Raw genomic sequence first — 13,360 nt, 5'->3', positions numbered from 1 at the left:
ATTTAGAAATAAAAGTCAATATTAATTTAGGCATACTTTATTGAGTGATCATAGATTTAATAAATAGATTGATAAAGTCATTTTACATTTTGTAAGTATTTAAGGAAAACCATTTAGATTCTCAATGGATTATAATTAATACGCATCTATCTAAATTTCATTGCACCATTTACCTATTGCCCTTCTTGCCCTTCTTTTGTGTGAAGCTAGTGTGAGGAAGTGGTACCGAATGACCTGTTTTCTTCAAATGGTCAAACAATTTATTCTTTGAATTGAAGTCAGTTTGACAAACAACACATTTAAGATTCACTGCACTACTGGAATCTTCAGTTTCGCTCGCCTTTGTTCTCACTGGCTTTCTTTCAACTAATTTCTTAGCTTTTATATTTCTTTGGGTCTTTGGTAAAGCCGGTCTGTCTCGGGGCAATGCTGAATCCCCTAAGGCATCATCTGTAGGTGTTGTACTTGACACCTCATACAAGTTTTCTGTTGAAGTCTGTGACTGAGATCCTTTGAGATTTGCTTCCTTTTTAGCTTGAATTTGACTTTTGAGCATATTGAATTTTTTTGCCTTTCTGCTCCGAGAAGGACCTTCAATTTCATTAAAACTCATTTCATCATGACTGTCGTTACCTTCACTTTCTGGCATTGGTATGAAAGACTTCTTTTTGTTTTTCTTTTTCTTATGACTCTTAGGTAGAGCCTGAAAATAAAATTAGAAGATAAATTCTAAAGTACTAACAACTTAAAAATGACAATTCATATTATGATCTTTATAAAATTTCACTGGGTGCCTAATTTAGGACATAATATATATACAAAAAAAACATAAAATTATTTATTTATTTTATATCTTATTATTTTTTAGCTTATTCAAATTTGCAACATTTCAAGCAAACTTGGGTGGAAAGCAAAGAATGGTCATAAGGTACTCTACCTCATATCCACGTTCTGTTTATTTATCTTCTAAAACTTTCAATGATTGTTCCACCACTCCAAAAGCAATATTTCGAAAATTGGGCAGTGTGTTGGGAACTGATTATCTTAACACTAGATTCCTACTGTTTAATCTACTACAGAAGGGATATAATATAAAGCTAAAGACCAGTACAACATACCTTTATTTTGTCTGAATCATCACTTAATGTCTCTCTTATGTCATTATCCTCTATATCAGAAGTTGAATTCCCAATTTCTTCTTCAGTGAGTCCATTGACCTTCTCTTTTATCTTATCAGCATCAGGTTCTTCGTCAGAAATATCTATATCATCATCTAAAGTCATATTTGCAACATTTTCCTTATGTTTCCTGCTATTTTCGTGATTTTCAAATGAATTTATATTTTTGAATAGTTTACTGCATGCTGAACAATATAAGTTTCTAAGACCTGATTTCTTCGCAGAAGATTTTGCAGCTCGTGATGTTTCACTAACCTAGAATAGATAGAAATTGATACATATTATAAACTTTATAAGTTGAGTTATTTATAGATTCAGTTTTTAAAAATTCTAAGTTAAAACAATATCAATCAGTGTCTTAAAACTATGTTCCCTCTGGCTACAATACATACAATAATACAGCATGAGGCTAAAAAACAAAAAAAAATACAAAACAATTCTACAATTACCTCTTCGGTCTTAGAGCTTTCCTCATTACTGCTTTCCATGCCTCCTTCGCTTATTGTATCATCATCTGATGATAGACCAAACTCCTCAGCGAGTAAAGATTCAATCTCACTGAGTTTCTTTTGATATTCCTCACTTTGGAGAAATGATGTTTCCCCTTCTTTTTTTTTAGCTTCCTCTATTTCTTTTTGCCTTTGTATTATTCTTTCTCGCCTCATTTGTTCAGCCTGAAATTTTAATTTAATAAAATTGTTATTGTTTATCTATTATAGATTGCATGATTTGTCATTTCCCACATATAGCTGGGCCTAGATAAAGTCTAGTGTTAAGACACTATTTTATCCTCATCCAAATATATAACATAATGCATGGTGAATGTCAACTGAATGCTACACTATAGTGTTTGTATTTATTTAGCTTCACAGTGTTTTCTGTATTTAGCAGATTAGGTGGAGGGAATCTGATAAGTGTCAATACACTCCGGCTTGTTACTACAGCGAGAAAATTAATCACATATATTCATTTTCCCAAATTGCAATTGAACAACTGTTGTGTTTACATTCACAAGCTGGGCTGCTGCACCACAATGGCGTTAATTATATTTCATAAATTGTATAAAATGTACACATTAAAAAAACTAACCCTCTTTTTATTCTCCTCAGCCTTCTCTTGCAACTGTTTAGTGTGTTCAATGACACGTTTATCTTTCCTACGTACAAAGCTGACTAGACGTCTGATCTCTTCATTCCTTTCTTTGCGAGCCCTTTGTCTTATTTTATTGTTCTCCTTTTCCATCAGTTTTATAACTCTACGATTATCACCTTGTGATATTTCATATTGGTCTAACCAAACGTAACCTGGAAAGAAACAAAGTTAAATCAAAAATATATCATTTTACTTTTTTTATGTTTCATACTGTATCCCTCATATAGTAGGGTAGACAGTGTCTAGTGTTGAGAAACTGTTCCCTACTGTCCAATTAAAAAAAGAATATATTTGGCCAAACACAATGCTAAGCTTGGTCTCTTTACCATAGCAAGGAAATAAAAATGACTCATATGCCCTGAGTGGAAATCAACTGTGGTGTGGAGGCCTCAAGGTATAAATTTGTAAACATATTGATAAAATTAAATATTGAATATGTATTATTTTGAAAATACTATTTTTAGAGTACATTCAAAAGGATTATTAAAAAGAAATGTTACATTTATTTTTAAGCAGATGTATATATTATTTAAATATAAAAAATACAACTTATACATTACACTTACTTTTATTAGTGGAAAATGACATCCAAAATGCATAAAATTCATTAACTTCTTCATAAGGAGTTGTGGAATTTCCAAACTTAGGAATTTTACCAACTTCTTCAGGATCATCAAAGAAATCTGTTTCTTCCGAAGCTAATTTAGAGAATACCTAAGAAACAAAAATGACAAATAATAAATGCAATATATAAATAAATTATAAAATAAACTTTTGTAATTTTTTGTACACCTCAAGTTTTTGCTATTTTATATTTATATTAACTTACCTCAGAGTAAACTCCATAGAAACTTTGGGGGTCATCACCAAAACCTTTATAACAGGACGGACTAAAATAAGGGTAAACATCAAGGCTATCATCGTTATAGGAACTGCCAGCACCACGTAATAACTGCTCACGATGATTGTCATACCTACAACGTTATATTTTATAAGTAAAAATTCACGCGGATTCCAATCTTTTAGATGTAAAGTCTAGTATTAAGCTGTTGATGACTATTCGTATTGTTAAATATCATACCATGCTCTTTCTTGGGGATCTGAGAGGACTTCATATGCGTTTTGGACTAATTGAAATTGTTCTTTAGCTTCTTGTGAGTTGTCTAAGTTTTTGTCCGGATGCCACTGCAGTGCGAGCCTCCGGTAGGCTTTTTTTATGTCCGATGCGCTAGCTTCTCTCTCCAAGGATAAAACTTCGTAGTGGCACTTCATTCTGCTAACATTATAGTTCTTCTTTCACAATATTTTCAAAACGTATCACAATATTAATTGTCGCAAAAAAAATACTATAACCTGACAGGCGGCTTTCAACTTAGCGTAAGTAAAACAATATAAAGTAGGTAGGTATTTTATACGAGTAATAAATAGGAACTCAAAGTTTTATGACATAAACCCGATTAATTATTTTATAATATATAAATATTATTGTGAAATAATAATGATCGACGTCCATTTACACGACGTCCATGCTCGTTTTTTCTCGCTCATAACATGAGTGTTGACATGTTAAAAACAATTCAGCTGCCTTAAAATAATTTAGTTTATGTAGAATTTCACATATAAATTAGAACTATTTTCGTGTTTTAATATTATGAAAAAAATATCTATTATACAATTTTTAACTCATTTAATAAAACATACATTTTACGGCGCAGATATCTACAACGAATCTTTCTAATTTATTACATTTAACTATGAAAAATCTATTTAGCTGGCAGCACCGTTGCATATCAAACAGATGTTGTTGGCTTCCGGCCAATTTTATGGCGTTTCTATGAGAACCTCTCGCTAAAGCCTAAAGTTTTCTTTTTATGGATGTATTTAGATATTGCAATATTACATTAAAATTATTATTATTTAATACTTTATTACACCAACATTATTAACCTCAAAAAGAAAAAAGAAAGTACAGAAGGAAAAGCATTGGTGAAAGTGGTGAAAAGAAAATGACAATACTTACTTATCTCTAAAAATTTTTTAGACTTTTATAAATACGAAAATTGCAACGAATAAACAATAATTAAAATGAATAATTTGTAATTATAAGCTATTTTTTAAAATTGTTCTATTACTATTACTAAGATTGCAGATAAAAAGAATACAAAATATGTAGGTTGAGAGGACTGAGCAACACTGCAAAGCATCGAATCATGCTTGTTCGAACAATTGTTAGAGAGCATTATTTCTATTTTAGTGGTCACGACTCACGTACACGAAACACCTAATACTAGAGGCAACGGCAACAAAGAAAAATGCCGAAGAGGTTTAGTAATTGGAACTGATATAGGTACTCGAAGTACTAGTACGTACTGCAGTTATTTATTAACACCTGAATTATTTCTTTTTGTTCCTTAGAGGCCAGTATTGGCGCAGGGGTACAAAGTGTGACTGTAAAAGCAACTGGTTGTGGGTTCGATTTCCACTCGAGGAAATGAAATATTTATTTAAATTTATATTTCCATTTCTTCGCTCTGGTGCAGAAGCAAAAGCGGGACGTTGAGTACCGCCACTCAACACGCTTTCAAAATACAAGAGAAAATGGGAAACAAAAAAAGCCAATATTTAATATTTAAGCTAATATTTATTAAAGGTAGAAACAAAATGTTTGTTTTAACAGTTGTATAAAAATTAAATTTGTATACATACATGTTGAATAAAGTTTACTTTTTTTTTCAATTGGTACGGCCACTGATAAATATTGTTATTTCAATAATATTAGGTAAATTATGTGATTAACAGGGGATAAAACAAATTTAATATATTAAAGTCTATGTAAGAGAGTCGTCAATTTTATTTAAAACGTAAAATTCGTTAATTTAGTTCATTCAGACGTTTCCTCACCCGGTACTGGTAGTACTTCTAATGGTCCAATCCATTCTTCATATAGATCCTTACGAGGACCTAGAGGAATGTCGGGTGTGGTACGACAGTTATCTATTATCCATTTCTGTTCGCGTTCGGATGGCGATCTGTAAATAATAGTTTGATGTTATTAATAACAGTAGTATTATTTTTTAATAAATACAGTTTATTTATAAACATAAAACATTAAAATACTAATTTTAACTTTACTTAAAGTTCACAATTCTATATGACTAGATTTCAGCTAAATAGCTGAAGTTTAAATAAGTTTAATTCTTTTTAGTATATACAAAATTGAGATTCTTTTATGAAAAAAATGAATAGGTATAAAATATATGAAAGTAAAATGCATAAGTAATTGTACAGTATATAAGAGCTGCGTGAACTGCATCCTGTACAATGAGTTTTTGTTATACTAAACTGAAAAGTAAAAAAAATGATTTAATATTTTTGTCAGCAAACAGTTTTACTCATATTTGACCCATTTCGAAATACAAACGAATTGTTTATTTTTTGTATCTTTAATACAAATACAGGACGGATAACGTCGAAAATAAAATTACATTTCATTGAGATTAGTATATAAAAATTGCTAAAAGTGTTTTCTATCCCACATAACGTTCAACGTTTCTTACTTAAAAAATATAGGTAATAAAGTGTCGATATCTATGAATGTAGAAACCATAATATAATTATTTGAAATATATTATAAAAGATAAAAGTTCTTGTTCGAAGTCCGCACCCACATTCGTTTTCATTGAAATTCATTTGAATTTCATTCATTCACTAGAAGCTTTTAGCTAACGCTACGTCTGGGTAGAGTTATATCACTATGATAAGGCAAGGTTTTCTAATTTCTAGTCTCTAGTTTAGGCCATTTAGAATTGTATTATTGGTAATATACTCGTATATTTTTGAAGAGGTAAAGACCAAATATACTTTTCAATTATTTTTTAAAATTTAGATTTAAATATTTACTTGTGATAATAAATATCTGTTTTTTACTATTTTCGCTCATTTAGAAATATTCTATGGTTTCGATGAATTTCGATCCACAGTCAATTAAACGTATCAAATACTATAAAATTGTTAAGAAGGTTTTTCAAAAGAAAGTACATAATATCTTGAGGTGTAAATTTTATTAGACCTTTCTCGCTATAAACATCGAAAAATATTATAGAAGATAAAAATTTAGAAGGAGAGGTATTTACAGCATCATTCATTTTCATTAAAACTCGCTTAGAAGCTTTAAGTTCGTTCCGTTACGTATTCTTGTAGTCACTTTTCACCAAAGAATGTTTTTTTCTTATTTCCATAAACTAAATGATAAATACTTTTATTATAGGAAACAGTTTTAAATCAGATTTAAAATCGAAGCAATGTTATTATATAAGCTACTTACGTTTCCTCTGAATATAATAAAACAATAATAAATATGGGATTGTCCTCTATAGGTCGCAAATTTGAAAAAGTCGTGACTTTTGTAGAACTAATGAACAGTTATGGAATTAATATCAACTTAATGTCAAAACAAATATATCATTAATATAATGATAACGTATAATTTGTTTTGTTTATGGAAAAGACAAGGTAAACGATCGTACGTCACCAGATGGTAAGTGATCACCGCCGCCCACGACTCCTTGTAACACCACAGGAGTTACAGGTGCGTTGCTGGTCGTTATTAATTATATTAATTTAAAAGTAAAAATATGTTTAATTCACATAATTTTAAATTTCATTCAATTTTATGTTGTAATTACCGTGTTTCTATTAATAAAATACAGGTCAAAAGCTGAATGTTGAATGCTCACTGTTTTTAAACTTTGTACAGATTTGTATGGTTTAATAAATCCTGAAGCTTTTCTATTTGGGTTAATTACGACGGTGTAGGGAAATAGAGAAAGTTATTTTACTATTGAAGTATCACTCGACCTAAAATAACGTGTCTTTATAAATATATTCCTATTAATTTATTATAATACTATTATATAATATACTTATTTGTTTTTGGAAAAAGGCTTTTCTGGGGTTTTAATAAGGAATCGTGGGTATCAATGTTCTAACTCGACAAAGTGACTGGGTTCCGCTACCCAATATAGCCAGTTAATTATATTATAGTAAAAAAATGCACTTACCTCTAAACTAATTAATACTGTATTTGTTTAGAAAAATACGAATATCCCTCAACAGTTAAAGTAGAACATAATGCCTTTATTTCAAAAGTAAATAAACCGATAGCAATGCTTAACAAGTAAAATCAGCAATCTTATAAAGATTACTCGCTTCTATAAAAAGATAGATTAGAGTTAATTAGCGGCCGGTTTTTTCTCAAGAAGAATTAATCATTAAATCCCAATGAAGATACGATAAAGTTATGTAAAATCGCCGGCAAAAGCAAAAAACAAACTTTCACATCGTAATGTTTTTTTTACAATAAGTGTGGAATTAGAAAACCTTATTAGAGTAATTATTCTGCTAACTGGTATTGCTCTCTTATATACAGATTTAAAGGTAAATATATAAATTTAAATATTTGTTTTTTAGGAATAGTTCAAAATATTAATATGTTGAAATGATGTTGACTTGAGGTAGTTTTTCTTCCATAAATCATTCAATGAGTGTATGTGATCTTATTATACATGGGTTAGTTCTGCAAATTCTAAATTCCTTAAATAGAAATCATTTAGATGCCATTCGTGGCGCAGGGACCCAAGCGTGTTACTGTAAATGCAACTGTTTGTGGGTGCGATTCTCTACTAATATATAAATATACTAATATATATAAATATATATAATAATTCTAATATTAAATATAGAATTTTCCGTTTATCACTAACTAAGATCGATGAAAATGAGTTAGCTGTCAGCAGGTTTACAAGGGCTAAGTATTATTAAGATAGAGATACGACAGGTTTCGAGAATCCATTATCGCCTTACCGATTGTGCTTAGGTTAATAGTACTTAGGTCTAATTAATTCAACAGTTTAAAGTAGACTTTAATATCTATATGAATCTATTATAAGAAACACTGGACAGCCCAAGTTACAAGTATAAGTTATTGTTTAAAAAGTAGACATTTAAGAGGAAATGGGGGGAATCGGAGATCTAAATTGAAATAAAATAGTAGAATAGAATACACATAATTAAAATTTGATCGATAAAATTAATTTCAATATAAATCAAGTGTTCTAATTAGTTGGGTTAAATAACGGTAGTGTTTTCTGGTTTTCTAAAAAATAATTAAATATTTTAATTTTCCTAACATTTGCAGGTAAATAATTTCTTTTGCACAAAGTAACTTTATACTTAATATATAATCTGAGAGTAATCCATCAGCAAGTCAATTATCAGCGATGTGTATACGAGCCGTTGATTCATTAATTAAGCTGACTCGCATGTGAACCGAGCAATCAATGTTCCTGATTACGGTTTACAATTAATATTGTATTTAGAGCTTTCATTTGTACGCTACATTTCGAATACAGTAGTGCTTTGTTTTAAACTGATTTGGTTGAAAGGAAATTTTTACTTATTATTTATTGCCTGCTTTATATAATGTTTTATTTTTCATTAGTAATGGCGGTCTGAAATATTCTATCCTAATAAATAAATAAGATAAATTAGATAACTTTTTTCAATATAAACTTAAATTTGAGCTCTAGGAAAAAAAGAAACATGGCGTGTAGATAAAATGAAACATTACGTGATATCATTAGTAAATTGCAAATCATTTACATCCCAACACACAAGTTCTTCTAAAATAAATATCTTCTTTTTTCTTTTAGATTATTATGCTAACAAGTTAATTATGATAAGGAAATTAGATATAGTAATAAGATAAGATTAAGATTGAGTTTCTTGCCGGCTCTTCTCAGCAGAACTGCCTTCCGAACCGGTGGTAGCTTTTTGTTCATATGTTCATTCGACGATTCAAAAGTGCTTATAATAACTGCCTATTTGAATAAAGAATATTTTGAATTTTTTTTGAATAAAAAAGGATAAGGACCAAGTGTCTGTAGCTGTATAGTATTAATAATAATAAAAAACGTTTATTATTTGTTTTATACAAATAAATAACAAAATTACATTTTAGACACAAGGCACAAAGTTCTACATGCTACTGACCTGGAAAAAGATCTGGCAACTGTAATGGACGTTTATTGATAATTTTAACAAACAGTTTTAAAATAGAAATTACGCCTATTTTATTGTAAATAAACATTACCTTATAATAACAGTTAGGTCTTCAGCTTTATAAACTTCTTTGGTCTTGGGATCATAGAAGCCATCACCGGTGTCGTAGTATCCATTCGGTATGATTCTCGACGGCTGTTCAGCTGTTATATACGATCTGCCGGCAGGTTGAAGTCCGTTCTTATACTCTATTGTGAATCTGTAAGACATGTGTATATGAATAAATATATATAGGTAGGTATCTAATGGAGTTATATTACATAAATATCTTTATCTATTTAAAAAATATATATGAGTGATTTTATATTTAGAGACATAGGAAGTTAAGAAAGAATATCATATAAGCAGTGATATGAGTACTAAAATACTTTCATCATCCAGTCATCCGTCATTCGATTAAACATTACTGACTGTTTGGTGGACGGGTGACGAATGACGAATAGTCAATGATGGATGATGGGCGACGGGCTTATGAAGGTAAGTGAGCGAAGTAGGGGGGTAGTTTCCACTAATACGATAAAACTAGTTGTTTAGATAATAAAGCAGGAGCTGTATTAATAATATGTTCGGTTAATTTAAATTGTAATTAAACTATTTAACCTACCATAGATAACACATTGTGATATGAAGAGAAATTTTCAAATTAACAAATTTGATCAAACATTAGAAAACTAGACGTAAAATATTAAAATATTAATCATAATAATACGAAAATTCAAAAATATTAAGCATATTTCTATCTATAATATTCAATAGGGTAACGTTAAATTTTGTCAAGTTGTAAACGAAAAATAGCAAAGAATTTGTTTATGTCTGCAAATGTAAATTTTAACACCAACTTTAAAAGATTGGATTGAAATCCTATTTATCTTATAATGTTCTCCTTATATTACACTTCGATAGAAATCCATATAAGTATTACATCCGGTTCTGTTCTTTTTATTATGGCGTTGACTACACCTTTCATTTTTATCATGAAATATGTTTGTTTCATCCCCAATAAATATATGGTAAGTATATTATTACAGTTTCACGACTGAGCATATTCTGAGAGTATGTCATCATAGTAACTAGATTTAAAATATAAATAAACTTATAAATGTGAATATAAAATAACCTTCTATCGGGTATTTTACAATATTGCCAATCAACTTCGCTATATTCAAGGCCGTCAGCGAAGATAAGTTTTCGATTAGTAAGATGTCCTTTCTTCCAAGTGCCTCGGAGTATTTCTCCACTAGGATATTTCAAGTCACCTTCACCATTAAACATACCGTCGTCGAATTCTCCTTCATAAATTACACCTGAAAGACTTTACGTTAGAGCACTTTTACTTAAAATTCATAATTATTGTCACTGAAATATATTATAGGTTAATATTTTATAAATATCAAATATATAAAAAATACACAACAATGCAAATGAAACTTGAGAGAAATCAGTAAATAATAAATTCTGATTCTGGATATTCTAACTTAGTGAGCGATTTTTTCAAGAAATCTCTGGGCTTTGGCTTAGCATTGGTGCCAAGAAATGAAAATATTAATAAATAATAATTTATTCCTCCGAATTCTTATTTATATTATTATTTTTTATATTCATGTGAAATATTTAGCATTTAAGTATATATTATATGATACTGACCGTTAGGAAACTTATAAACCCCATATCCGCTCATTCCGAGTAAGTCCCAGGTGCCCTCATATTGGGAACGAGTGGGGAACTGTTTCACGTCTCGTTGCACTCGGGGGATATCCAGAGAAACCGTTCTGAAATATTAATTTGAATTATCAACTTTTCAACGATCGATAGAGATGTATCTATTTTTAACACTGAATTCTATTAATTGTGTATAATTTATTAATTATATATTACATATATTGTTAAGACAAATATCATATTAATATTATTGATTGATTTCTCGATATATGGCGTTTCGAGCGTGCCAGTTGAGCACAATTCATTTCGTCAATGTCACGTTGTATGGAAAACACACGAAGGAAATTGACCGGTAATAAAAAAGATAAATATACACAATTATAGAATACATGTAAATATTAATATTATAAATCTGAATTTAAGTATGTTAAGCTTTCAGCCAAAACCAAAACTTTTCAACGGATTAATATGAAACTTTGTATATATACTCTTATAGGTATAAGAAGGGAAATAGGCTACTTTTATTACAAAATATATATTTTTAAAATATATATATATACGATTATATTATCCTTTGGCTATTATAAAGACAGCGTTAAAACGTTTGTTTTATAATATTGCACAGTTTCTTTAGTGTCAGTTTACAAAGACTTACTTGCACTCATCTCTGTGAGCTTCAGAAAACTTCCTCATCAAGTCCTCCCATTGAGACACGCGCTTTGTTCCAGCTCTACAACACAAGACAAGGTGTTTCTCTTTTATTAAATAGTCTGAGAAAAATAACAATAGAACCTAATGATTTGAGGCTGTGATGGCGCAGGGACAAAAGGATGTGACTGCAAGCGCGACGGCTGTGAGTACGATTCCCATTCGGAGAAATTAATTGTTATTTATTACTATTTTCATTTCTTCGCTCTGGTACCGAAACCAGAAAGTTCAACGGAAAGGAGTGTCTTAACTTAACTTAACTTAACTGGTTTTCAGTTCAGTTCTGTATGCGGAATACAGTTCGAAGCTGAAAAGAAAACCTAATGATTTCTTTTATTATAATATTGGTCATATTCTATAATAAATATATTTTTTACAAGTTGTTTTAATAAATATGAAATTGTAAAAGTATTTATGTACAAAAAGCACAATTAAATACTGGAATCTACTTTACTCACCCAAAATCGTTTCTTGTTTTTATGATCGACATGTTGAAAAATTTTACTGCGCCAGAATCCTTAAGAGTAATAAAGGTACCTATAATAAGTTTTATAAAAATAATTATAATTAATTATACATATTTAATTCAAGAGGCCGTCTTGGCGCAGCAGCAAGCGTGCGACTGGTAATAAGCGACCGTTGTGGGTTCGATTCCCACTCGGAGGCATGAAATATTTCATATTTTTATTTCCTCCTTTTCGCTTTCCTAGCAACGAGGTAAAGTGCAGGATTAAATTCTGCCAGTCAACACGCAATTTATCTAGAATTTGGTTGAAAGTGGGGAACCAAATTTGTTATCGACATGGTATCGTTGGACATATGCCAAAATATGCAAAAATAAAGGTAATGCATGGATTATGTGGTAATTAGTAAAATATATGAAATATTAATATTTAGCCAAATGGTTAAATATAACTCGCGTGCATGTGCGTCCATACTAAATAAGCTAACTAGTGGAAACCTATAGTTCAGGAGAAATGCATGGTATTGTATTCAGATTTAGTATGCGCAGCGGCGATTCTTCGGTCATGGTCAAACACCGTATGCATTATTTATATGGAAAGAGTGAAATTTTGCTTATGAATACGTCGTTTACTACTTTTATTTATGATCGCCATTCATTTGAATGTGGGAAGGTCCTATGTAGGATCCGGCGTTAAAGAAATCGACCGGAAATCTACTGTGTTAGACTGTGTCTACTTTTTTCCATTGTTGGATATTTTCTAAGCACAAATTTATATTTTTTCGACAAGAGAACGAGAAATTATGTGAAATTAATTAAGTAAATTCATAAAAATATTGCCAATCTAATTTTTGTCGCACAGTATCGAAAACTGTCGATGAATCCCACAGATTAACGTATTGATTTAAGTATCCCAATGTTTCCTGAAACATTTTTTTCTGTTTATTAAAGTGAAAGTAGGTTAAATTGTTACAAAAAAAATAATAATATACGTATACTATATATTTTTACATATATTGGTGAAAATACATATGGAAATATAACGTTATTATCAAGAAACAATGCCATAAATTTCAACTTC

The 13,360-nt window shown here is 30.0% G+C and overlaps 2 protein-coding genes across 3 annotated transcripts; both read right to left on the bottom strand.

Moving 5' to 3' along the window:
• Positions 1-21: 21 nt before the first annotated feature.
• Positions 22-3,894, bottom strand: LOC146529181 (dnaJ homolog subfamily C member 21). 2 transcript variants are annotated; one of them, XM_085201691.1, is made up of 8 exons: positions 3,684-3,894; positions 3,412-3,603; positions 3,160-3,304; positions 2,897-3,044; positions 2,268-2,482; positions 1,628-1,852; positions 1,119-1,433; positions 22-703 (listed from the first exon to the last, which is right to left on the bottom strand). In XM_085201691.1, exons 2-8 carry the CDS (start codon positions 3,600-3,602, stop codon positions 170-172), a joined length of 1,773 nt encoding a protein of 590 aa, XP_085057817.1. In that variant the 5' UTR covers position 3,603; positions 3,684-3,894; the 3' UTR covers positions 22-169. The 2 variants fall into 2 exon arrangements, with proteins under 2 accessions (XP_085057817.1, XP_085057816.1); XM_085201690.1 differs by having other exon boundaries at positions 3,412-3,894.
• On the bottom strand, positions 3,513-12,378 carry LOC146529180 (uncharacterized). The gene is made up of 7 exons (XM_085201692.1): positions 12,275-12,378; positions 11,764-11,838; positions 11,094-11,218; positions 10,567-10,753; positions 9,481-9,648; positions 5,232-5,359; positions 3,513-3,603 (listed from the first exon to the last, which is right to left on the bottom strand). The coding sequence occupies exons 1-7, from the start codon at positions 12,304-12,306 to the stop codon at positions 3,599-3,601; spliced, it is 720 nt and encodes a 239-aa protein (XP_085057818.1). The 5' UTR covers positions 12,307-12,378; the 3' UTR covers positions 3,513-3,598.
• Positions 12,379-13,360: the final 982 nt, after the last annotated feature.

This window comes from Heliconius melpomene, chromosome 18, assembly GCF_056956725.1.
Source record: "Heliconius melpomene rosina isolate 202511_hmr_F chromosome 18, ASM5695672v1, whole genome shotgun sequence".
NCBI lineage: Eukaryota > Metazoa > Arthropoda > Insecta > Lepidoptera > Nymphalidae > Heliconius > Heliconius melpomene.
Note: the sequence above shows the minus strand (reverse complement) of the source record. Positions and strands in the feature narration are given on the sequence as shown.